The following is a 23,328-nucleotide window of genomic DNA, read 5'->3' as shown; positions in this document are numbered from 1 at the left end:
CATATCCAGTTCACTTACAAACAGCCCAGTGCAGGTCTCTGAGATGGGTGATAGGGATCGAATGCACTTTGTCCTGAGCCAGAGCAATACTCCACTCATTCTTCAAATTGCTAAACTGTTCACCTTTCCCCGCCCAGCTCTTAGCGGAGAAAACATTGGGAACTCAGCAGGGGATGCTGAAAACATCCAGGTATTGTAAAGGCAGGACTAGAGGTTTTTAATGGTGAGAGAAAAGCAGTTTGATCTCATAGGACAGACTGACCATCATGAAAACAGCCTGTAGCACTAGGAATCTTCATTTTGACAGTTTGGGTGGCGAAGAGTGGCAGAGGTCTTAGAGAAAGAAAAACAGTGTTGTGATCTCTACTGAGCAGTGGCTCAGTATGCCAAGCCTGTATGTTTCTACTGGGATCTCTCTCAGTATCCTTAACTGCAAAAACTTAGTTTAGAAAAGATGGAGATTACAGAACCTCTGAAGGCAGGTAGAGCTGTAGGCTGCAGTTACAGGAGACAAAAGCCTAATCTGGATTGAATGTTGTAGCTCTTTGAAGTGTGTCTTGGAAACATTTTTCTAGTGCATATAAGACTGAAGGGGGATGTGTGAAAAGGGGGTGTTATTCCACATGTTGGAGGGAGTGGGGAAAATTCAGGAAGTGCCCTTGTAAGGAGCAATGTACGTATGGTACAACAGTGCACAGAAACCAGCCGTGACCACAAAAGGAGCATGAGTTAGGTTTCTTGAGGATTCAGGGTGGGGGGCTAGTTTAATTTAATTTTGGATAATTTAAGACATTGAATACAAAAATAAGTTTTAAAAATATTTTGAGACATTTATGCAAAAAGAGTATGTTTTTGTTAAACATAACAATGAAGGATTTGGACTGGAAATTAAAGAGCAGTGCAAACAAAAGCAAAACATAGTGCTTGGGGTTTTTCTCTTCTTCTGTGGTCAATCTGCAGAGTGTCTTTTGTGTCTTGATTGTTATTTTCAAACCAAAATGGCTGTGGGAGGCCAGTTCAATGCTATTCACAGCTCTGCTCATATTTTTGGCTAGAAGAAATGGTATCCAAGGGGTAAGAACAACGGAGCGGGGAGCTTAGTTCTTGTACAGAGTTGTACCTATTGAATATGATCCACATTGTACCAAAGTATGTTCAGAGTTACCCAGTTCTGGCAAGGCTGCCCGCATAGGCATGTCCCACGCAGGCAGGGAGGTCTATGTCGAAGTCTTGTGGCGAAACACATATTTCTACCTTTAGAGCGGTGTGGGGTTCAGATCCAGGCTTTCAGATGATCTTCTCCCTTGGCTTCTTGTGTTTTCCTGATTTTTGGATGCAGCTCTCACTCTATGGCTAACACTTGCTCTCCCCCGCTGCAGGGTTTTGGCTGGTGTGGACCATCATCATCATCCTCAGCTGCTGTTGTGTTTGCCATCATCGACGCACCAAGCATCGTCTCCAGGCCCAGCAGCGGCAACACGAGATCAACCTGATTGCCTACCGGGAAGCCCATAACTACTCGGCCCTGCCGTTTTATTTCCGTATGTATCTCACGCTGTTTTCCCTGGAGATCATGGGGAGAAGGGCAGCAGCGAGTTTCCTGTCTTGGGTGGAAGGAGGGAGCAGTGGTTGGACTCAGCAGGAGGTGGTGGGCACTTAACCATGCTGCCTAACCACGGCTTGCAGACAGGAGGTGGTATATTCCAAGCTGCTGGATGTATTTGAAACCCCTAGTCTCTGGAGTTGAACCACACCAGCTACAGCACCTTCACACCTAGCCCTGAGAGTGCAGTGATTCCTTGGGTGTTTTTCTGCAAGGGTTCCTCCTTTCCAGCCTGCACTTGCTGCTGGTGGGACTGAGATGTGGGAAGTGGCTTCATGAAATTTGGTCACACAAACTGGGTGGAAGTGCTGGCTGGAAGCCTCAGCAGGGACTGTGCTGGCTCCCACCCTGTGCTGTGGTTCCGAGACCACGCTGCTGGTGAGCAGCCCTAGCACTCTGCATGAAGGAGCTGTTGCCCACAGCACAGGGAAAGTACAATCACTTTGTGCTCTCCTTGTGCCTTGATATGCTGTGCTGGAACAGCAAGTCTTGGCCTTCTGGCTGGAGGTACCACAGCTGAGCTTCTTGTGATGGACTTGTAATGTTGAATTGCATGTATGAACTTGCTTTTCTCGTTAAACTCTGGCAGCCACCTCAGAAATCATCCCCAGCAGCCTTTTCCTCCCCAGCCCCAGGGATAAGCAATTGCACATGGAAAATTGCCCTGCTATCCTTAAATGTTTCCAGTATTTAGGTCCATTCTGTCTATATAGACTTATTTTGTTCCCTCTTGAGAAATAAACAAAATATTTCATGTATTTGAGGGGCTGTAAGTACAATAAATCAAACTCCTTTGCCAGTACTGCCCGTTTATTATGACTGCATCAGAAGAATTAAATCCAGCACTAAAACAGCAACCAAAAGCCAGGATCCCAAGTTCCTTGTAACCGCTTGTGTCTCTTCATATTTGTACAATGCTTTGTGAGATGAAATCTTTGCTCTTGGAAATGGAAACTCGGCTGAGAAGCCAGTGTTGGAAAGGGCTGTGGAGTTGTTCCCTCCAGCCAACACAGGCCATCCCCCTGTGCAGTTTATGGTCTGTGTTGGGGTACGTGGTCCAGGGAGGTTTGCCTGATAGCTGTAAGTATAGATTTGAGAGCCAGGAGATCAGGCTGCTGTTCCCAACTGTGTCCATCTCATCCTGTAATGGTACCCCTCTTGTGCCTCATTTGCTGCTTCTCTAAAACACGAGGCCTCACTTGGGACAAGTTTTGGCACCCCTTGTAGAGATAGCCTACTGAGCTGTTCAGTGGGAAGGTGCTGGTAGGTGACAAATACCATACCAACCTGTATTAGTGACTCGTTTCCTGAGATAAGCTACTCCTGAAATAACTTCTCCTCCTTGCCTCCCACTTCTAGGGTTTTTGCCAAACTATTTACTACCTCCCTATGAGGAAGTGGTGAACCGCCCGCCGACCCCCCCACCACCATACAGTGCCTTACATCAGCAGTGCATCCCAGCAGGCAGCAGTAGCACAATCCCAGACACGCCAAGGAGCCTGCAGCCAGCACAGAGCAGCTCTGCAGCACCCATCAGCAATAACAGCAGTACTGACAGCACCGGGGCCCCCGGCCTCGGGGACCCCGAGCCCTCCACCACCATGCTGGTCGAGCGAGCAGTTGCCAAAATGCAAAGCATCGAGCCCAGCGGTACCAGCATGGGAGCCGAGCTAGTGGAGAGGGCCGGTCCCGATAAGGATACGGAGTGCAAGGAGGAACTGCTGAAAGGTTACAGCTCTGAAAGCTTAGAGCAGAGCAGCGCCATTCCTGACGCGAAGGACAAGACGCCGGGCAGGCAGCGCCGTTTCACCGGCGACTCAGGCATAGAAGTCTGCGTATGCAACCGGGGTCATCACGACGACGACCTCAAGGAATTCGACGGGCTCATCGATGATGCTCTGGACGGGCCCCTGGACTTCTGCGACAGCTGCAGTGGCCGTCCCCACGGGGACGAGGAGGAAGGGCTTTTCAGTGCCGCCGAGGAGCAGCACCGCGAACACAGCCACCACCACCTGCCCCGGCAGCCGGTGTGTGTACTCTTGAACACAATAAATGAGCAGGACTCTCCAAACTCTTGTACCAATAACTCCCCCAGCTAAGGCGGCAAAGTGGAAGGGAGAATCGGGGAAAAAAATACAAAGAAATAAAAATGGAATAAGAGGATTAAAACTTTAACAGGAGGAAAAGGTGATACAACCTTCTTTTTTAGTTTATTTTTCTTTCTCCCCCTCCAGTATAATGCGGGGACTAGTCCTCGAAGGCCCGGTTTGCGGGGGACGGGTTACTCTGGGTTTTGTTAATCATACTGTCCTGCTCCTTGGAGCAGGGACTGATGTTTCTCAATGAGACCTTCTAACAAATGGAATTTTTCCAATGGTGATTTTGGTGATGGTTACTATGTGTTTGTTGGTTTTAGTTTTCTGAAACACTGCTTTATTTCGCAATCAGTAAAACTCAGCAGATCTCACCCTGGGAGGATACCAAATCACCATAAGGCTTCAACCTCCAGGTGTCTTCCCAGAAGCGAGCAGCTTCTGACAGTGCCGGCAGTCAGTAGCCCAAGAGTTCTGGTTTGAAATAGTGCTCTTGAGGCATTGGGGATATCTTTTTGTCTTCTTTCCTTTTTTTTCTTTTTTTTTTTCCCAATGTTAAGTTTTCCTGAAGCTGATGAATGCCCGAACACATCAGCACTGTAATCTCCGGTGCTTCAGTGTTTAAGACAGCAGGTAGGAAATTTCCCACTTGAAGCTGGTGACTGAAGGACCAGTTTCTTCTAGAAGGAGTGTTAGTCTACCGTAAGCAGTTTGAAGAGAAAGGGTTTGCAGAAATTTGCCTTTATATGTAATTTTTAAAGACAAGTGTGTTCCTTCAATGCCTCCAAGAGCACAGTTAGCAGTTAGAATCCAGGCAGCTGGGCTGCCTTCCAAGTACTGTGGTCTCCGAATGACCTTTTCCCGGTGTGCTGCAAAAGGGCTTGGCTTTATTTTTTTCCTTTTTTTGCACCCGACAGCAGCACACCTGAGTTAAGATGACAAAAAAAGAACAGGGCTCTCCTTGGCCAGCGTGCCTTCAAGCTTCAGCGATGCATGTTGAACAAATGGAGACGAGAGCTCCGTCCATTGCGAAGGGATGACTTACCATGTACATGTGGAAGACCTGTGCAGTATTTTTTTTTTTATCCAAAAGTTTGGTGCGATTCTAATAATGACCACTTAAAGAAATGAATGTCTGTTTTCTTTCTCTTTCTTTCCTTTTTTTTTTTTTTGTTATGGTGGCAACTGGCTACTGTATAATGTCTGTGAGCGTGTGTGTGTGACTGCAATCCATGCATGCGAGTCCTACTGGTAATATGAAAACCTGCTGTAAGACTGCAAGAAAATTTACTGTAGCTTTGCTTTAATAAACAGTAGAGATTTCGATAGTAACAACCTGAAGGGAAAAAAAGGAAAAAAAAAAAAAGGAAGAGCTGAAACTAACATTCCCTAGAGTGCTCGTGTGGAAGAGAGCACAGTTCAGACTATGTGTCTTGTTCTCGGGATTTCTCCCTGTCCCTTTTATAATTATGGTCGTCCAGATCATTACTGTTATGGGGAGGAAAACCATTGAAAACCGAACTCGGACATACTCAGATTTGATTGATTGAAAACCAAAATCAGTTTTAAATAAGGTGGAAACCAAAATATAATGCCTTTTCTGATAACTTGCCCGTGTGTATGTGTATCATTTTGTGAGGTAAGAACAAGATTTGTCTTTAGTTTGTGGTTTTGTTTTGTTGTTCTAACTGGAGGTATGTGGTGCTGTGCTGGCTATAGAGCAAGGGAGGTGGTGCTTATTCCAGCACTGTACCTGCACGTTTGAGAGTAATGCTCTTCCCTTAGAAGGTTTGGGAGAATCTTGCTCCTTTTCCCATCACAGCCTTTCTCTTCCATCAGAACAGCCAATGAAGACAGCTCTTCAGTTTGTGTCTTAGGGCGCTCTTAAGAGTGAAGGACTTAGATTTGGATTCAGGCGACCTCATTCCTGGATGCCTGGAGCTTGAGTGGTAACAGAGAGGCTGCGCGTGCCCCAGAGCCGGTTGCTTGGGAACTGGTTGCTTCCAGCTATATGCACCAACCAGGTGTATCTTTTGAGAAGAGAATTAAAGATCCCCAGTGCCAGCCCCAGGAATTCGGTACGTGTTGGCCTCTGTCTTTGTTTCTCACACCACAGAGGAAGCTAAAAAAGCACATCAGTCCGTAGTGAATAGTGTTTACTGCTGTAAATCCTGAGGACAGCCCTGTGCCAACGCGAGACCCTCTGCCAACATTTCTGTTGGTCTAAGACAAAAATATCCATGTTTGCTTTCCTGACATCCTACTAAGGTTAGGGGAACACGCTGCTGCTTCTCTGGACATGGAGGTGAGTACCAGTAAACTGAGCTGATGTTCTTACTTTTAAAAAGGAAGAAGCAGTGGTGTACCTGTTTTATGACTCCTGGAGCTTTTCAGGCTTTTAAAGACCGTAAAGAAATGAACGGGGCACAAACCATGTCTCTTGACCTGACAAATGCCTGAGGAGGAGCAGGACTGTCAGTGGCTCTCAGTGCTTTAGGCTTTTAGACCTGCAACCTGGGCAGCTGGTATGGGGAGGAGCGATGCAGGGTGGGACACCGGGCACCTGAGCTTCTCAGACACATCCTCTTCAGGCAGGCAGAGGACTCCCAAACCTTCAGCTCTGGAGCTTTAGAAAGGTGCTTGATCCCTGTGTAGAAAGCTGACATGGCCCAAACAGAGCTCTTCTCCAAGTCCACGCTGTGGGTGTAAATGCTGGAGCTGTGAGGACGTGGGCAGGTGTGCATCTATAACACCAGAGCACCAAACCCCACCCATTCCCAGCTGTAAGGGGTGAGTGTTTTATGGGAGATGTGAATATGTAGTTTCAAAACTGAGTTGCAATAGTGCAGCAGGTTTGACAGCAAATCAGTGTCAATCCACTGCTTGGTGTTTTGTTTTACAACATGCTTTAAGTGGTGTTGCTGATACTCCTTGAAGTCTGTTCTTGCTGGAGTCCATGGCAGCGTGGATCTGCTTACACGGCATGTTCTCAGACGCCGAAATTGGCTCTGAGGGCAAGGACCCAGCAGGTGTCCTGGTGGGCTTGGGGGGTGTTACCTGGGGACAGGTGAAGAGCACAGTGTGGTGGCTTAACAGGAGTGTCCCCTAGGCACCAACGGAGGCTCCTGGGAGCATTGGATACTGCACTATTGCCTCAGTGTTCCCAAGTGACTCTTCAGCTCTGATGATGCAAACTCCTCCTCTGAGGACACCGGTGTGATTTTCCTGCCGCATATCGTTGCGTGTTTGTACAACCCTGTGGATGGGTGTTGGCTGAAGATGGAGGAGAAGGGAATTGTGTCTTGGTGCTTGCTGGCAGTCTGCTCTCAGAGCTTTACCTGACCAACTGGAGGCTAAGGAAAGCCGAGGTGCAGTTAAGCCTCTGCATTACACAGTCATCAAAAGCTTTCTGGGGCAGGAAGCCTGGGGAGAAGCAAAATCAGCAGCTCCACTGACAGCATGAGTCTGTTCCACCGGGCAATGGGAGCTTTAGGCTCCCTGAGCACCCCTCACCACTTGGGGACATGCATCAGCAGTGAGAGCCTGGGCTGTGCTCCCTTCCTGCCCCACACAGCCCAGGCTCCCACAGCTGTATCTCTTCTGGTTCTCTGCATGCCCTGGCTGGGTTTGTCCCACTGTGACTCCCTCCTGGCAGAGGTTGACAGAGAGCAGGGTCCAGCACCAGTGAACAAACTTCTTTTGCTGTCTCAGATGACTGGTTCTCCCCGAAGGCTGCTGCCTCCCAACACTCGCTCACCCTCCTGTGCAACACATCCCAGGGAGGCTTTTCCCCCCTCTTTTCTTTTTCCTTCTTTTGTTTATATAGGAAAAGCCTGGACCGGGCCAGGAGGGGAGGCAGACTGGCAGCTCCCTGGCTCAGGCAAGCCCCGCAGTATCCCACAGCTCTTTGTCAGAGCTGGTTTCCCCCATCCTTGCAGCACAGATCTGTTTTTATCAGATGGGACGGGTGCCTGCACCGGGGCTGTCGCGACGGTGGTGCAAGCGCTGCAGTCTCTGTGCCGGGGGGGGTCACAGGCTGCCGGGCTGTTTCTCGATTTGTTTTCGGCCGGCGAACAGCTGTGTCCTGAGGTCTGTGCTTACTCAGCTCTCCTGGCACCATGCCCGCTGCAGAGCCTGCAGGTATTCCGAGCGTCTCCTGCTCCTCCTGCACTGACCGTCACTCTGTCACAGTCCAGGGTCATCCAGTGCCTGGTGCAAAGTGAAGGCTCTCAAACTTGAAGGGCTGCTGAGCTGGGTCCTGTAGCACAGCCGGGTCAGCGGAGTGCTGTGGGGGTGGCTGTGTCTCCCCAAATTGTTTTGTGTGATGGAAAGGCTCAGGCTTGCTCTGCCCAGTGCCCTCCAGTCCTGCCTCAGCAAGCTGCACATCTGCTTCATGGTGTACCCAGGGAACAGTGTGGGAACAGCCATGAAAAAACTTTATCCTTTCCACCATCACCAATTCTTCCCTTGCAAGACCCCTTTGCATCAGGGAGATGGAGCTGCTAGTTCCCAACCCTTCCAAACCCTTCAGCACCTCTCCCTCCTGTCCTGGTTCCACCCATGCAAGGACCTCGAGCGGCAACCCAAGGAAGGCAGGGACCCAACACAGCCCAAGCTGTTACAGCAGCAGGATTATTTCAGCAGCAAAAGCCTCAGCGTTCCCAGTGGCTGCCTGTGCTCAGTCAGCTGAAACCTGGTGGCAGATGCTGAGGTTCCTCCCGGCTCTCCCGTGGGCATGGCTGCCTCATCCCCCCAGCTTTTGGGTCACTGAGCTGCCCAGTGCCAGATCTGACAAAGCCTTGTCCGAGGTGGTGGATTTGTATGTCTTGAGTCTCAGGGTACCCCGACTTCTGTGGGGGCCTTGGGAGTGGGAGGATGTTGGGGCCCACCATGGGGCAAATCCAGCACTGCCCCAGTGCCAGCAATCCAGGTGAAGTTTTCTGGTGGGGTTGGGGGTTTGGATGCAGCAGCAGGGCCCCAGAGCAGCTGTCAGGACATAAATACCAGCCGTGTGAATCAGCAGCGTCTCTGCCCGTTCCCAGAGGCGGGAGCAGCCATGCCAGTGGCAGTTTACCAGCTCCCAAGGTGCCGGCAGCTGGTGCTGGGCACTGAACCCCCTGTGGCAGCATCTTTTCCCAGTTGGGAGGAGACAGGGTGGGCAGGGGGCAAGATGCCCTGCAGCAGGGCCGGGCTTGGGGTGGTGGGGTTTGCAGCATGTGCCAGCCCTGGCAAATGAGGAAACACAGGTGGCTGCGGCTGGAGGCGTTCTCCAGTCTAGAAACATGCCTTGTTCAAAGGTCCCCATTTCTGCCCCAAGGTACCTGCTGGCCTTGAGCAGTTGTGTGAGTGTGAATGCACGAGGAGCACCTTGGCAAATGGTGTTGGCCCCGGGTTGATTCGGGCAAGGAGAAAATCCCTTCCCTTACCAAGAGCAAACTCAAATGCCTTGGCAAAGGGGCACTAAGGTGTTGGAGGCATCAGGTTGCTGCAGTTACTGGTGACTGCAGGAGACTAGAGAGGAGCCTCCCTGCCGACATGTGCTGCCAGGGACAGGATCTGAGGCAGGGGAAGGACCAGGTTGGCATGGAGATGCCAGTCCCCAGGAAAGCCCAGAGCATCGTGTTTAGCCAAGTTTTCCCAAAGCCCATTCTGAGTCCAGTCCCCCTTCATCCACCCAGCTTCAGTCTGTGCTAACAGAGGTGGAGGGATTGGAAACCCAGTGGCACCCCTGGTGTGATGGAAACAGGCAGGGGAGCGGGAAGGAGTGTGGGGCTCAGCGGAGACTGTGCAGCAGCAGTGGGGCTGGGCTCCTGCTGTACTCCCTCTGCCCGGTGGGTTAGCTGCACAAATCACCCTGAGGATTGCCCCTGGGGCAGGTGTGTGCATGGCAATTCTTCCTCCAGCTCCTCCCTACCACCCTGAGCCCCCTAGAAGAATGCCTGGGAGGAGGGAGGATGCTCCCAGTGCTGTGCCAGGCTGCAAACACCTTGTCTTCATCATCCTCATGCCACAGGACCCATTTGGCATCAGATGGGGGGTGATGAAGGGGCTGCATGAAAGCCAAGTGCTGGGATTTTAAAGAACACCTACGTTTTGACACACTGAGTAGAAAGTTTAGTGATGGGGAGGTTTTAGGTCAGTTTTCCTGCCTGCTAACAAGAGAGGGGCAGAGGGAAATAGAAAAGGGGGAAAATATGGGGGTGTGCAGGGCTGGGGGTGTCACACTGTGCTGGGTCTCTGTGGGGTTTTCCCCTCCACCCTGGCTGCTTTCCCTCGAGGGCCCTGAGCCGTAGCTGTGTAGCTATTTAGTTAAATATTAAGAGCTCAAGTAATAGGGAACCAGAAACCTAATTATACGCTACCCTCCATGGCACGGTGGTTTTGGTGAAAGCGGAGCAAACGCGTCCCCTTGTGTTACAGGAATGTTGTGCTGCTGCTGGAGTGATGGCCAAAATCCAGCCAGACAGTGAGTGCTCTGGACACCTTGCAGGTGGGAGATGCCACACTGCTGCACAGAGAATTTTGGCAGCCCCTGGCTCTGTGGTGCCCACGCACTGGGTCTGGGGGTCTGCAGTTGAGCTCAGCCTGTGGGGTACGGGCACCTCTGGGTGCTCCTCCATGTCCCTGAGCAATAGGAGCCCCCACTGGGGCTGGTTGGGACACACTGTCCTGGGATGGGGCAGAGAAAGGCAGGGCTGGGAGAGCTCTTCCCTGTCCCATGGCAGGCTCAGCTCCCAGCTTGCAATGCATTCATTCTCCCGGCTCCCAGTGGGGAAACTGAGGCAGGGGCCAGCCAAGGTCACCCACCCAGGGTCACAGCCACTGGGCACAGCCTGGGCATCCCTAACTGCCAAGCTGCCCACTGGTCACTTTCCCACCTTTCCTGGCTGAGGTGGGCCCTTCTCCCCGGGTCAGCTGTGGGAGTGGCTAGTTTTCATGGCTCATGGTTGTCTCTGCATGGGCCCCCCTCCCCACATCCCTGGGGGGCAAAGGGCTGTTTGTGGCCCCACAGAGGCACCACAGCCTCCCAGCTCAGCCCAGTGCTCACAGAAAGTTGTGGGGCCACCATACATCCCACACCTCCCCTGCCCTCCATCTCCTGCCCAAAAAATAGCTGGAGCCAGGCTGTGTTGGGAACCTCTTTATTCAGACAACCCCGCATCCACGGGGCAGGCCGGGTATGGCCTCTATGGGCCTGTCCCAGCCCACCCCACCACTGCCTGGGATCCAGGGCTCATCCCCATCATGAGGCTGCTCGCCAGGCGTCCCGCAGACGGGCCTTCACCTGAAACTTCTGCACCTGCAACACGACACCAAACTTGCCCTCCAGAGAGGGCAGGGGCTGGTCCTCAGGGCACTCGAGTGTGAACCTCTGCAGCACCCAGGCCAGGAAGAGGAAGAGCTCCATCTTGGCCAGGACTTTTCCCAGGCAGACACGGATCCCGGCCCCGAAGGGGAGGTAGCTGGGTGAGGGGGAGTGGATGTGCTGGCCCTGCTCATCCAGGAAGCGGCCTGCAAGGGGAAGGGGTACTTGCCATCAGCAGGGATCGTGACCTGCCTGAGTTCATCACGTGTGTGTCCCTCCTGTGAGCTGCAGAAGCAGAGATGGTGCAAATGCCCCCGATGGGTGGGAGCAGGATCTGACCTCCCACCACCAAGCCTCCCCCAGGGCTGCATCCACCCTGCCATCCCCTGACCCTGGGGAGGATGGGGATCCCCCAACCCACCAGGATTGAACTCCTCAGGCTTGTCCCACTCCTTCTCGTCGTGGTGCACGGACCAGAGGTTGATGATGACCCTGGCGCCTTTGGGGATGGAGTATTCCCCGATGCTGGAAGGTGAACACAGAGTGAGACAGTTGCTCCCTCCCCACAGTCACTTTTCCACAACCTGGCTGCACCCCAGCGGGGTCTCACCTGGTGTCAGCAAGGGACACATGTGGGATGAGCAGGGGAGACACGGGACGGATGCGCAGCACTTCACTGATGGTGGCCTCCAGGTAGGGCAGCAGTGGGCGGTCGCTGAGGTGGGGGTGTCGAACCAGGCCAATCTTCTGGTCCATTTCCTCCTGAATCTTCCTCTGGACCTGGGAAGGGAGCAAGGACTGGGGTGGGAGCCCAGGGAGGGGTTGCCCTGTGCACAGTGGGGTACACCCAATCATCACCACCATGTCCTGTCAGGTTGTGCAGGGCAGAAGTAAAATGGCCACAGCCTGATCCTGCATATTTCCGGAGCCTGACATCTCTTTTGGCATCTGCCCTCCCCCAAGGCCCCCCACGATGTCCCTGGTGCAGGAGGGAGCTCAGGCCCCCTGTCATGGGGTGCAGACCTTACCTCAGGGTAGTGGAGCAGGTAGAGCACAGCCCATTTGAGAACAGTAGTGGTGGTCTCCACGCCAGCCCCAAAGATGTCCCCCACTGTCATGAGGAGGTGGTCGTCAGTCAGCTCCAGCCCTGGCACCAGGGGGCTGCTGTTCTCAGCACTGAGCCTCACTTGCAGCAGGGCATCCATGAGGTCCTTCACAGTGTCTCCAGAAAAGGCTTCCTGCCAGGGGACATGTGTAAGCCGGGCTGTCTTGGGCATATCCCAGCTCCAGCACCCTGCAGCTCCTAAGCATCTCCCTGTCCTGGCCCCGCTGGCACCTTGTGTTCAGTGAATTTCTGCTGGAGCAGCTGGTCCCGGACCTGGAGGCATTTTTTCAGCAGGGCCAGGTCCTTGTTGGGGAAGATCTAGGGGAGAGAAGCCACATTACAGCAAGGGGCTCCAACTCAGCCCAGCCCAGCCCCTGCAGGTCCCCAGGCAGTCTCTCCATGCCAACCAGGATACTGGGATACCAGGGCAGGGACCCTCCTAACTCTGGGAGGCTCCTGCAGGACACATCCCAGCTCCTTCCTCTTGTCTGAGGTGAGAGGAACAGGCAGTCCCCATGTCCCTGCTCACCTGGAGCCAGGGGAAGATGTCCACCAAGCTCTCCTTGGCCACGGTGTCCACGATACCCTGGCTGTACTCCAGCATGGCCTCGAACTCGGGATCCCCGCGCCGGTATGAGGAGTTGAAGCAGAGGGAGCAGACCACGTTGGTGACAGCCCGTGTGAGCTCAGGGGCCATGTCCAGGGCCGTATCCTGCGCAGCGCTGAGCGTCTCGCACAGGGATGCAGCTTCCCGGCAGACTGAGGGGGGGGAGAGGCAGGCGAGGGGGTGCTGAGGTGGTGATGGTGAAGCCAAGGGGTGAAGGGGGCAGCTGGGGACTGGAAGGAGGGGTCCCTACTCATTCAGGGTGTGCTTCTTGCAGAGCACCCCCCCGCCAGGGCTGAGCCCCAAGGGCCTGAGATGGGCAGAAGGGACAATGCTGGGTGCTGGGAGGAGGAGGGTGGATGGAGACATGCAGGGAAGTCTCTAAATGTGGCTCAGTGCTATTCCTGGGTGGAGCGGGGAATAGCATGCCTCAGTGTCTCCATCTATGAGTGAGGGGAACTAAAGCTGGGGGCAAAAAATGCATGGGGAGAGGTGTGGGTAAAGTAGCAGGGATGGAAGGAGAGGGACCAAGCGCCTGCTCGGCAAGGGGATGCCAAGGGGGTTGAGCTGAGCCAGAATCTCCCCTTGGTTCCCAGGGAATCAGAGGTTCCCAGGGAATCAGAAGAAGGAGAAGTCCAGCCTGGATTAAGTGCAAGAGGAAGCCAGAGCTGGGAGGGAGCCTGGGGGCTGGTGGGAGGCACTTACTGATCCTCTCAAGGGCGAGCGAGCCCTCCCCGAACATGGAGAGAGCAGTGTGCACCAGCTTGCGCTGGAACTTCCAGAGGGGCCCGTAGCTGGCAAAGGCGATGTCCTTGCCCCCCCGGGACAGCAGGTCTGTGGTCACCTGGGGGACAGGCAGTCCCAGGGTCACTCTGCTGCAGGGCAGCTCTGTGAGGGTGACACCTGGGGGGGATGGAGGATCACCTCACCTCATCCCAGGGATGATCTGAGGGGCTGGGGGTTAGCATAGGCAGACAAAGCTTAGGCTATGAGCTTTGCTTCCCCCCGCCGGCCAAGGACTGATAGAGGCGTTTGGGATCAGGTGCCAGAGTCAAGGGCTCTAGGGTGCCCAGGGAACTTAGGAGGTGTGGGGAGCCTGATGATACCTGAACCCATGTCCCCATGTCCCAAGATGCAGCCAGCCGTGGGGAAAACAGGCACCCTTGGGATGGAGGATGCCCAGGGTTCGCTCTGGGGAACGAGGCACTGAGGGGCTGCCCTGCCGCTGGCTTGCTGCGGGCAGGATGGGGAGAGGAGAAGGATCCTGTTGGGTGCTGGTGCCTTTCTTGGGAGCAGCCCCCACCTCATCCCACACCACCGTGGGAAGGGTCCCCCCAAAACCTGCCGCCGACTCACGGTGCGGGGCCGTCCGGCGAAGTCTTTCCCCTTCTTCAGCAGCACCTCCCTGGCGTGCCGGTAGCTGTTCACCACCACCACGTAGTGGGAGCCCATCCAGAGCGCATAGAGGCTGCCGTAGTGTCCCTGCAGGCGCCACAGCCGCAGGTGGAGCTGGGGGTGCCCGGCCAGCTGCAGCAGGCTCCCCACGAACGGCAGGGCCGGCAGGCTCCGTGGGCGCCCCAGACCCGTCCCTGTCCCTGTTCCCGAGGGGTCCCGCCGTCGCGCCAGCCCCCATGTGCAGAGCAGGGCCAGGGCCAGCAGCAGGGCGCCCAGCAGCGCCATGGCGGGGCCGGCTGAGGGGCTGCGGCAGCGCGGGGGGCCCTTATAGCGCCGGCGGGGGCCGCGCCTTGACCCTGAGGCGGGCTCGGCTCCTTATCGGGGGGACGGGGGGGGGGAGCCGGGCCTGGGCCCGTGGCCAGGTCTGCAGCTGTGGGCACATGGCGGGGGGCGAGGGCAGCGGGGCCACGGCCGCGCTGGGTGGCCATGGGGGAGCTGCATCCAGCGGGCTGGGGGCCAGGGGATGCCCAGGGTTGGGTCTGTCCTTGGGGTTCCATCCCCAGGGCCCTGTGGGGGGTGAGGGGACAGCCGAGCCCTCGACGTCTGTCCTGGGTACCATGGGCACAGCTTGGGGGGGTTGGTGGGGCACTGGGGTCCGTCCCCACCCTGGGAGCACCTCGATGTACCCGGGAGGGAATGGGCAGCACAGGGGTGGAGGGCTGGGCAGCGCTGGGCAAGCACTGGGAGTGCTCAGAAGCCCTGGACAACACTGGTCAGGGCTGGGAATGCTGAGAAGCCCTGAGCATCCCCAGTTGTCAGCCCTGGTCAGTGATGAGGAGCAATGGGCAGCACTTAGTGCTGGGCAGTCTTCACCAGTGCTGGTGAGGACTGGTCAGTGCTGAGAAACTCTGGTCAGCGTTGGTCAGTGCTAGTCCGTGCTGCTCAGTGCTGGGCAGCCCTGGGCAGCCTCGGGATGCCCGTGCCCGTGGTGATGTCCGAGGCTGATGTATCCTGGCGGAGTTCCTTGGGAACAGGGGCCCCTCCCAGCACTGCCCCCACCCACCGCGGGCCCTTCGCCTTCACGATCCTTGTGGCCCCCGGCGCTCGCCGTAGCGGCTCCCGGGGGCGGGCAGGGCGGGGCAAGATGGCGGCGGGGGGCGCGGCGGACGCCCAGGCGCGCTTCGGGCACTCGGTGAAGGGGCTTCTGACCGAGAAGGTGACAAGCTGCGGCACCGACGTGATCGCCCTCACCAAGCAGGTGCTGAAGGGCTCCCGAAGCGCCGAGGTGAGCGGCGGGTGCCGGCGGACGGCCGGTTACAGGGCCCGGGCGAGCCCCGCCGGTGCAGAGCGGAGCGCCGGGAACGGCGGCGCGGGGCATGCTGGGAGCTGTAGTCCAAGGCGAGGACATATTCCCGTGTCGGGCAGGTAGCGGAAAGCGGGACCGGGATGCGGGCACGGCTGGGCAGCGCCGCGGGGCTCTCGGTGCCTCTGGCAGCGCTGGGAGGCGGGAGGCTGCCCCTGCCTCACGTTGTCTCTCAGGGTGACTGACGGGAGCGGTGCTTCAGACGCTCCCTATGGATGTTGTGCCCAGGGCACCGCGGTGCTCCCCGGGGTGTCACCCCGAGTGTCACCCTGCGAGCCGTCACAGGGGCCTCGGGAAATGCAGAGCTGCTGCCTCACAGACTGGTCTGTGCGTTTGTCTTTTAGCTCCTGGGTCAAGCTGCAAGGAACATGGTGATGCAAGAAGATGCCATCCTGCACTCGGAAGATGTAAGCTGTGTTCTTCTGCTCGAGCAACAGTGATTCCAGGGACAGGAGCAGGGGGGGGTGATAAGAACAGTTTGCAGACATGCTCCCAGAGCCCTGAAGTGAAATACATGCGTTAAGCAGGGCTGGTGGCCAGAACAGTTTAGTGCTTCCTCAAACCCACGTGTGCCACTGGCCCTCCAGTGCCCTGCAGCCCGGCCAGCCCTCAAGCTGGAGGGACTGTGGGCTGAAACAGAGCACTTGTATCTGTGCCTGTCATTGGGAAAGAAGAGGAGAGCGTGCCACTGGTGACAGATACTGGCAGAAGTATTTTGTAGGCAGTGCAGTGATACAGTGGTGGCTGTGACTCCCCAGGGTATTGGGACAGCTTGCACTGTGATTCTGCAGGCATTCATTCTTTGTTTTGTTCTCCACAGAGTTTAAGAAAAATGGCTATAATAACCACTCATCTACAGTACCAGTAAGTAGGGGGCACCATGTTCTCTCTCACGGATTGGGTGGATCCCAAAGTCCTTTTCTGTTCTCCTTAAAGACGTTGCATGAAGCCCACTCAGACCGATCCCTCTTTTCCAGTTCTTCAAAGCTGAGCAGACCCTGGAGCTGGAATTTTCCAGCCCTCTTCAGCTCCACTGGTACAGCTCAGGCTGTTTGGGAGTGGGAGCTGAGATTTTTGCCTCCTGTTTGCCATGTACCATGTTGCCCATGAGCATGTGTGACACATCTGGGGCTAAGGGGAAGAAGCCAGTGCCACTGCTGTCCCTTAGGACTTAATCCAGAAACAGGGGATTTCTGTGTGTCTCCTGAGCCATTGTTCGAGTACCTTTTCTTTAACATAACATCATGACTGAGAATTTGTTTTTGTAATGCTCTTTTTGTCTTTCCTTTTCTCATCTAGGCAAGAAGCAATTCAGAAGAAGTGAGTACCACTCTGGGGGACACATGTGGGTGTGGAAAGGGAAAAATGATGGAGTAGGATGGCAGAAAGCAGAGTGGAAAGGTGTTTGCAGCTGCCTTTGAAGCAGATGCTGGCCCAGCAGGATAGTGTTTCAGTATTGTGAAGAGATGGGAATTTGAGTGAAGAGATGGGATTTATACCATCAGTTTATTCATTGACATGATAGAGCCTGTGAGGTTGCTTGTGATAGGAGATGGGGGTGGTGTGGAGCAGAGCTGTGTGGAGCAGAGCTGTGTAGAGCAGGGTGCACAAAGTGAGGCTTGCCTTGTGGGGCACGGAAGTGGGTTGGGAAGCCCCAGGGTTTCTCTTTGCTATAGTGTCAGCACTCGAGCTGCTCTGGTCCCTTGGGCACAGGCAGCACAGCACAGTCTGGGGAGCAGATCTCACTCTAAATCTCCTCTTGGTCCCCAGTGTCGAGCGGTCATCAAACCTTCAGGACCAGCTGAATCACTTGCTGAAGTGAAGGGGAGCCAAAGGCACGACGATGTCTCAACTGGCACTGAGGGAAGCAAAACATCCTCTACCATCCAGCCCTGGGGTTCAGAACTATGTCTGGATCATGCTGGATGTCAGCTGGAATATGTGTAGAGTCTGTGTTTCTGGGCATGTGGTCCCCTTTCATGTGCCTCCATCCACACCTCTGCTCCGGAATGCTCACCTGTGCCCAGCTGAAACTAACTCACCTGAAACTTTGCTCCCTCCAGCAATTCCTGTGTCCGCTTACTTGCCATGGAGGGTGAGGTGCTCTGCTCACACCAGCAACCCTGGAAAGAAATTCATAGAGTTGAGCTGTGGGGTTTAAATGCAGCTTGCCACTGGTCCGTATTTAGCCACAGAGGTGGCACAGAGTGCAGTTTATTTAGGGCATGTTAATCAGTGGGAGCTGCAAGTGCCTGGGTGGGTGAGAGGTGCTTCAGTGTTGGCTGAGGTGCCAGTCCCAGCCCAGAATTTCTGAAACCGGGAGTCTGGGCACACACCTCTGCCAGTGGTCTAGCTGGATGTTGTTTGGCCAGCATCCTGCTCGGAGGTTATCTTATTTTCCACTGTACCAGAGTTTGGAATGTCAGCCCCTTGCCAGCCCATCTGCGCTGCATTCAGCCTTCAACTGCATTCCTTTTCCTGGGCTGCTGCTCCAGCTATTGATGAAGCAGCCTTGGCTGTGGTGTGTGTTTGTATCTAGTTGGGAAGGTATCCAAAGGCCCAGCTGGGAAGTAGGTGGGAGAGCATCATGAGCTGGTGTGCCCAGTTCTGCACTGCTCTGTTGAGGACTAGTGACCTGTTCACATCCTGGGGAGTTACACCAGGCCCAGGCTATAAACACTGTGTCTTGTTTTTGATATGTCACTTATCTGGAGCACTTGGAGTGCACGGGAAGCACTTGTTTCCCTGAGTGTGCTTTTCACCAGCTGATAGGAGCAGTCAGGCTGAGAGTGGGCATTGGCCTGCCACATTCCTGTTGGAGCGCTGCTGGGGTTTGGCTCCTGTGCTGCAGAGCCTTCTCCTGGGCTGGATTTCACCATTCCTGCCAGGGCCACTGCCTGTTTTGGCTTCACACAAGGGCACCACAGCTCCTGCATCCCCATGAAGGTGCCACTGTTAGCCCGGGGGCCATGGCAGGAATTTTTGCCTTGGGTGGGGTCCTGATCCCCAGCTTTGCAATGGGAGTGAGGGTTTTCCCTGAGCTACTGGAGAAGCTGCAATATTCTTGCTGGGAATAAAAGCTGTCCTGAACACCACCAGATTGCAGTGGAGTCTGTTCTGGATGCCAGTGGTGGCAGTTCCTGTGTGGCAGGGAGACTGTTTGGGATGGGAGGGTCTCTGCCCCCCAGTGTCCCCCATCATGCTTCAGCTCAAGGGTCTTCGCAGAGGCAGTGTGTCCTTGTTGCAGGTGGCTCACGCCCTCCAAGGTCCTGTCCTCTGCAGAGCCTGGAGAGCCCTGTGGCATTAAACTTGTATCTCCCTGCATTTGGGGCGAGCAGGGACAGGGCTGCACCCTGAAAGTGCAGAGCTGTTGGGGGGCAGGCAGCAGGGTGGGTTTTGGGATTGTGGATGCAGGCACAAACTGAATGATGGGGTCATGCCCACCATGGGAGCGGGGCCAGGTCCCCTCGCCGTGCCTGTGTGCCTGCAGTGCCATGTGCCTGGGGTCTGGGCGAGGCAGGAGCTGGTGTTGGGATGGAAGCCAGGCGCGGGGTGGCACGGGATGCCGGGGCGGAGCATGGCCCGGGCCGGGCAGAGTCCGTCCGAAGCGCTGCAGCTGGAGGCAGTACGGCAGCAAGGGGCCTCTGCTGCGGGTGCTGGGACCACCCTGGGGGCACCCTCAGGCCAGAGGGTTCTCTGCAAAGCAGGGAGAGGGAGTTTACCCTACAGGGTTGTTTTGGAGGGTCATCCTTCCAGGGCAACTGGGATGGTGTTTCTGGAGGGAGGGGGGGACTGTTATTAGGTGCCCCCAGGAGTATCCTGCTAGACTGCAAGTTTTGGGGTGTTTCTTTAAGTTCTGCTGGGAGAGAGCAAAAAGTGCTCCGGTATCTGGGAGAAGAGGTGGGGTTTAGAGCCTTGAAGAGGGCCTGATGTGGTGCCCATCTCTATGGTGTCAGGCACCAGCCCTACATTCCCCTTGCAGTGGCAACTCCCTGCAGAGAGCAGATCCACCAGGAGGTGCAGGTGAGGGGCGCTACGGGAGCTGGGGGCAGGGGCCGGGGCGGCTGGACAGGGGATGCGCTGGGGTCCCTGCTGCCATCAGGATAGAGCTTGTTTGGGGCCCAGAGGAAAACGTCAGGTGCAGTCAGCAGTTTTGCTCCTGTTGCCCACAGGGGTGGGGGGGCTGAGCAACCTGGTGTTTCCCTGCCCTCGTTCCCCACACCCTGCTTGGCCAGGGAAGTGGTGGCTGCAGCCAGCAAAGTTATTGCAAATGGGAATTAAATTCTCTCCTGCACAAACACATATGTGCATGTGAGCAAGGGGAGCTGGGGAGGATGGGGGCAAGGGAATGTGTGATGTTAGTCTAATTTTTAGCTGGGTGGAAATGAGAATGGCAGTGCTGGAGGACATTGGGGCATGTACAGGCTGAGCACAGGGATGGCCCCCATATTTTGGAGCATGGGGAGTTCCCAGGCCACAACTTGCCATAGTTTAGTGGTCCCTGTCCTTCCCGTCTCAGGATTACTATGGCAAAGAGCTGCAGAAGTCAGAGGACCTCAAAACCAATGCGTGTGTCACCTCGGCCAGGCCCCTTCCCAAGGCAGTGAGAGATGCTTTGGAGCATGTCCATGAGGAGGTGGTGGCCAGGTAAACCCCGGGATCTCTCCCTACTGCTGTGTCCCCATGGGCTGCAGCCCCCTGGACAGCCATGCCATGGGGGCATCTCCACCAGGCACAGCTCAGCTTCTGCCCAGGTACTATGGCTGTGGGCTGGTGGTCCCAGAGTGCCTGTTGTCATGCCGGATCCTGGACCTGGGCTGCGGCAGCGGCAGAGACTGCTACCTGCTGAGCCAGCTGGTCGGGGAGGAGGGCCACGTCACCGGCATAGACATGACCGAGGGCCAGGTACAGTGCAGAGCTGGGTCTTCCCCTCATCCTCCCAGTAGCCCCCCACCATTGTTCCCTTTCTCCTGCCAGGTTGAGGTGGCAAAGAAGCACATTGCCTACCACATGAATAAGTTTGGCTACCGAAAGCCGAATGTGGAGTTCCTCCATGGCTACATGGAGAAGCTGGGTGATGCTGGGCTGGCTGATGAGAGCTACGATATTGTTATGTAGGTACCATGCAGGGCACTGTCACCCCCAGTCCTGCTGCTCCCTGGGGCTGTGGGTTGGGGTCTGGGTCCACATCCCACTGGGTTACCTGCTTCAGAAGCACATGTAGGGAAATCCCAAGGCAGATCCTGGGCTAGAGTCTGGGAATATACAAACTGCCCTTTTCATGGTCAAATTGGTGTTTCCAAACCCTGTGTGAAGTGACGGGACACGCAGCAGCTGGTGGATGTGCAGCAGCCGGTGGATGTGCAACAGCCGGTCGTGCTAAGTGGGGAAGAGAGTGCAAATAAGCCTTGGTCTCTTCCTTTCCAGCTCAAACTGCGTGATCAACCTCACCCCTGACAAGAGGGCTGTGCTGCAGGAGGCCTTCCACGTGCTGAAGGTAATGCTGGGTCTGTGTCCAGGGCAGCAGAGCAGGCTTGGGGTGGCCCTGCTGTTGGGGTGCCACTGGGAAGCAGCAAATGGGATGCAGCAAGGTGGAGACATGGGATGGGGCCATGAGAGGGCACCTCTGCAGAGGGTGCCAAGCAGGGTAGCATTAGAGTGATCCCAATTTCCCCTGCCTCTTTTGTCCCTTTACTTCTTGGGGGTCTCCCTTCACTCCTCACTGCCTTCCAGCCCGGGGGAGAGATGTATTTCAGCGATGTCTACGCCAGCCAGCGCCTGAGCGAGACCATCCGGAAGCACAGGGTGCTGTGGGGTGCGTAGGGCTCCGGGATGGGGGACATGGGATGGGGGGCTGGATCCTTGGCTCCGTCACCCGTGTCTGTGGTCTCGTGCCAGGGGAGTGCCTGGCAGGAGCCCTGTACTGGAGAGACCTGTACAGCATCACTGAGGAGGTGGGGTTCAGCCCCCCATGCCTGGTCACTGCCAGCCCCATCACCATCGGAGACAAGGAGCTGGAGGGCATCATCGGTGAGGGTCCAACCAGGGAGTGTCAGCTCCAGGTGGCTGTGGGGAATTGTGCTGGGATCTCAGGCCCTGCTGGATCCCAACCTAGGTGTTCAGTGCCCAGCCCACCAACCTCTCCCTTGTAGGAGATTGCCGCTTTGTTTCTGCAACTTTCCGCCTGTTCAAGGTGCCATGTGGCAGCCGGGCTGGGCCAGGACAGGTCATCTACAACGGCGGGATCATGGGGCACGAGCGAGAGCTGGTGTTTGATGCCAACTTCACTTTCAAGGTGCAGGGAGTCCTGCAAGCAGTCCTGGTCTGTAGGGATGGGTTAATGCTGATGAAGCAGTGCCACTCAGGAGTGTCCTCTGTGATTTGGGGGGCAAGCTTTGGTAAAAGGGGTGATGAGTGGGAGCAGAGGGGCTGTATAAATCCAGGGGAGTACAAACGGGCAGGAAAGGGTTACAGATCCATGCATTGTATTGCAGTAAAGGTAGAAGCAGGACATCCATGGTGGCTTCCTAAGAGGGTTTGAAGCCCGCTGTTTGGTTGTTGTGGGTGTTTCTCTAGAGTTCTGGGCTAAGATCTGTCCCTGCTTTCGCTCCCCCCATCATCTGGCTGGGTGGCTGGGGCCCCTTGGGACACATATCCAGGACCCCAGCCCTGTGACTGTTCCTCTGCTCCCAGGAAGGAGAGGTGGTGGATGTGGATGCTGAGATGGCTGCAATCTTGCGGAGCTCCAGGTTTGCAGAGGAGTTCCTGATCCGAGCTGGGGCAAATGCCACAGCAGCGCAGGGCAACTGTTGCAAGGAGGCGAAGGTTGGTAGCAGGCAGCTCTGTGGCTGGGTTCAGGGATGGGGACATGGGTGTTCTGTGCCATCAGAGTAACCCTGGGGTATCAGAGGGGCTATGGCATGATACCAAGACACCCGAGTGCTTCTGGGCCAGGCAGGAGCCCATGGGGCACCAAGGTTGGTGCCTGGTGCTAAGTGTGGACAAACTGTACCCCAGCCCAAGTCAGAGCCCTCCAAAGGGGGGTCTGCTCTAACCACCAGGTGTGAGAACCCCTTGGCCCCCCCACATGTCCATGGTGAGGCTAACAGCTGGACTTTTCTGAAGTCTCCCAAGGGCAGACATCCTTCCCCTGAGGGGAGTGGCTGTGTACAGCCTGAAGGAGGAGGTGATGGCCCATCCCTGCAGCTCCTTCCTGCCCTTTGCTCTCCCAGCTGCTGATGGGAGAGCAGATTGGCCCTATCTGCCAACCCTGACCTTGCGGCACAAAGCACTCTATCTGCTGGAAACCTCTTTCTTCTCCTTGGTGGTCCCTCCAGCCTGTAGATGGGCCAGGAGAGGCAAGGGAGATAATGCCCTGCAGCTGCGTATCCCTGAAATGCAGCCTTGTACTTGGGGAGGGGAGACGTTCTTGGGTCTCTGTCCAAGCAGGAGGCATTTCTGAGATAAAAGCAGAGCCAAAGTCCCAGAGAAACTCTTGGCTTCCTCCTCATAGCAGAGAAAAGCAGCTAGAGTGACCCAGGAGCTTAGGGGGTCTGCTTGGGTTGCTCTGCACTGGCAGGGTTTGAGAAAGGGGGAAATGCCACTCTCAGGTTACCTCTTGCTTCCCTCTGGCCTGATCCTGCCCTGGGTTTTTCTCTGCCCTCCAGGAGAAGATCTGCAATCCCTTCCAGCTGCTGGAGCGGCTGGCAGCCCCAGGTCCTGCCTGCTGTCCTCGTGGCACCTGTTGTCCCCCAGGGTGCTGCTGAGTGCCCACACACCAGCAGATGTCAGCAAGGTAGGAGGACATGGCCCCAGTGGTGTGTCTTCCACCAGAGAGCAAATAAATGTCTGAGCTCAAA

At 55.7% G+C, this 23,328-nt stretch overlaps 4 protein-coding genes across 17 annotated transcripts in view; 3 read left to right on the top strand and 1 right to left on the bottom strand.

Annotated features, from left to right (window-relative positions):
• The window catches only part of WBP1L (WW domain binding protein 1 like), a 58,885-nt gene extending 53,578 nt beyond the window's left edge, over positions 1–5,307 (top strand). For all 9 annotated transcript variants that reach the window (XM_027672356.1, XM_027672362.1, XM_027672359.1 and 6 more), the window contains 2 exons: positions 1,380–1,541; positions 2,963–5,307. In XM_027672356.1, coding sequence (XP_027528157.1) covers positions 1,380–1,541; positions 2,963–3,702 — 902 coding nt within the window. In that variant the 3' untranslated portion in view covers positions 3,703–5,307. The remainder of the gene's footprint in view (positions 1–1,379; positions 1,542–2,962) is intronic.
• Positions 5,308–10,822: 5,515 nt separating this feature from the next.
• Positions 10,823–14,393, bottom strand: LOC113961728 (steroid 17-alpha-hydroxylase/17,20 lyase). The gene is made up of 8 exons (XM_027672247.1): positions 14,068–14,393; positions 13,417–13,555; positions 12,637–12,866; positions 12,339–12,425; positions 12,031–12,240; positions 11,613–11,782; positions 11,424–11,527; positions 10,823–11,208 (listed from the first exon to the last, which is right to left on the bottom strand). The coding sequence occupies exons 1-8, from the start codon at positions 14,389–14,391 to the stop codon at positions 10,940–10,942; spliced, it is 1,533 nt and encodes a 510-aa protein (XP_027528048.1). The 5' UTR covers positions 14,392–14,393; the 3' UTR covers positions 10,823–10,939.
• Positions 14,394–15,233: 840 nt separating this feature from the next.
• BORCS7 (BLOC-1 related complex subunit 7) lies at positions 15,234–18,564 on the top strand. The gene is made up of 5 exons (XM_027672290.1): positions 15,234–15,391; positions 15,814–15,876; positions 16,290–16,333; positions 16,769–16,789; positions 17,240–18,564. The coding sequence occupies exons 1-5, from the start codon at positions 15,251–15,253 to the stop codon at positions 17,289–17,291; spliced, it is 321 nt and encodes a 106-aa protein (XP_027528091.1). The 5' UTR covers positions 15,234–15,250; the 3' UTR covers positions 17,292–18,564.
• Positions 18,565–18,677: 113 nt separating this feature from the next.
• Positions 18,678–23,328, top strand: AS3MT (arsenite methyltransferase). 6 transcript variants are annotated; one of them, XM_027672284.1, is made up of 11 exons: positions 18,678–19,094; positions 19,426–19,492; positions 19,989–20,116; positions 20,224–20,374; positions 20,447–20,583; positions 20,897–20,966; positions 21,203–21,284; positions 21,368–21,499; positions 21,622–21,764; positions 22,163–22,294; positions 23,137–23,328. In XM_027672284.1, exons 1-11 carry the CDS (start codon positions 18,895–18,897, stop codon positions 23,233–23,235), a joined length of 1,341 nt encoding a protein of 446 aa, XP_027528085.1. In that variant the 5' UTR covers positions 18,678–18,894; the 3' UTR covers positions 23,236–23,328. The 6 variants fall into 6 exon arrangements, with proteins under 6 accessions (XP_027528085.1, XP_027528087.1, XP_027528088.1 ...); XM_027672286.1 differs by having other exon boundaries at positions 18,890–19,094; positions 19,452–19,492; XM_027672287.1 differs by having other exon boundaries at positions 18,890–19,094; positions 20,057–20,116.

The sequence above is a fragment of the Neopelma chrysocephalum genome, unplaced genomic scaffold (assembly GCF_003984885.1).
Source record: "Neopelma chrysocephalum unplaced genomic scaffold, ASM398488v2 Primary Assembly neopelma1_97390, whole genome shotgun sequence".
NCBI lineage: Eukaryota > Metazoa > Chordata > Aves > Passeriformes > Pipridae > Neopelma > Neopelma chrysocephalum.
This window is presented reverse-complemented; position numbering and strand designations above follow the sequence as displayed.

What these genes read in the sequence shown, in the direction of transcription:
- AS3MT (XM_027672284.1), top strand. Translation starts at nt 18,895, where the DNA reads ATGATGGGGTCATGCCCACCATGGGAGCGGGGCCAGGTCCCCTCGCCG. An exon ending in GAGAGCTACGATATTGTTAT is followed by an intron (nt 20,584 to 20,896) that starts GTAGGTACCATG and finishes CTTCCTTTCCAG; the next exon opens with CTCAAACTGCGTGATCAACC. An exon ending in ATGCCAACTTCACTTTCAAG is followed by an intron (nt 21,765 to 22,162) that starts GTGCAGGGAGTC and finishes CTCTGCTCCCAG; the next exon opens with GAAGGAGAGGTGGTGGATGT.
- BORCS7 (XM_027672290.1), top strand. Translation starts at nt 15,251, where the DNA reads ATGGCGGCGGGGGGCGCGGCGGACGCCCAGGCGCGCTTCGGGCACTCG. An exon ending in ACCACTCATCTACAGTACCA is followed by an intron (nt 16,334 to 16,768) that starts GTAAGTAGGGGG and finishes TTTCTCATCTAG; the next exon opens with GCAAGAAGCAATTCAGAAGA. An exon ending in CAAGAAGCAATTCAGAAGAA is followed by an intron (nt 16,790 to 17,239) that starts GTGAGTACCACT and finishes CTTGGTCCCCAG; the next exon opens with TGTCGAGCGGTCATCAAACC.
- LOC113961728 (XM_027672247.1), bottom strand. Translation starts at nt 14,391, where the DNA reads ATGGCGCTGCTGGGCGCCCTGCTGCTGGCCCTGGCCCTGCTCTGCACA. An exon ending in TCGCCGGACGGCCCCGCACC is followed by an intron (nt 13,556 to 14,067) that starts GTGAGTCGGCGG and finishes CCTGTCCCCCAG; the next exon opens with GTGACCACAGACCTGCTGTC. An exon ending in AGAAATTCACTGAACACAAG is followed by an intron (nt 12,241 to 12,338) that starts GTGCCAGCGGGG and finishes GTCCCCTGGCAG; the next exon opens with GAAGCCTTTTCTGGAGACAC.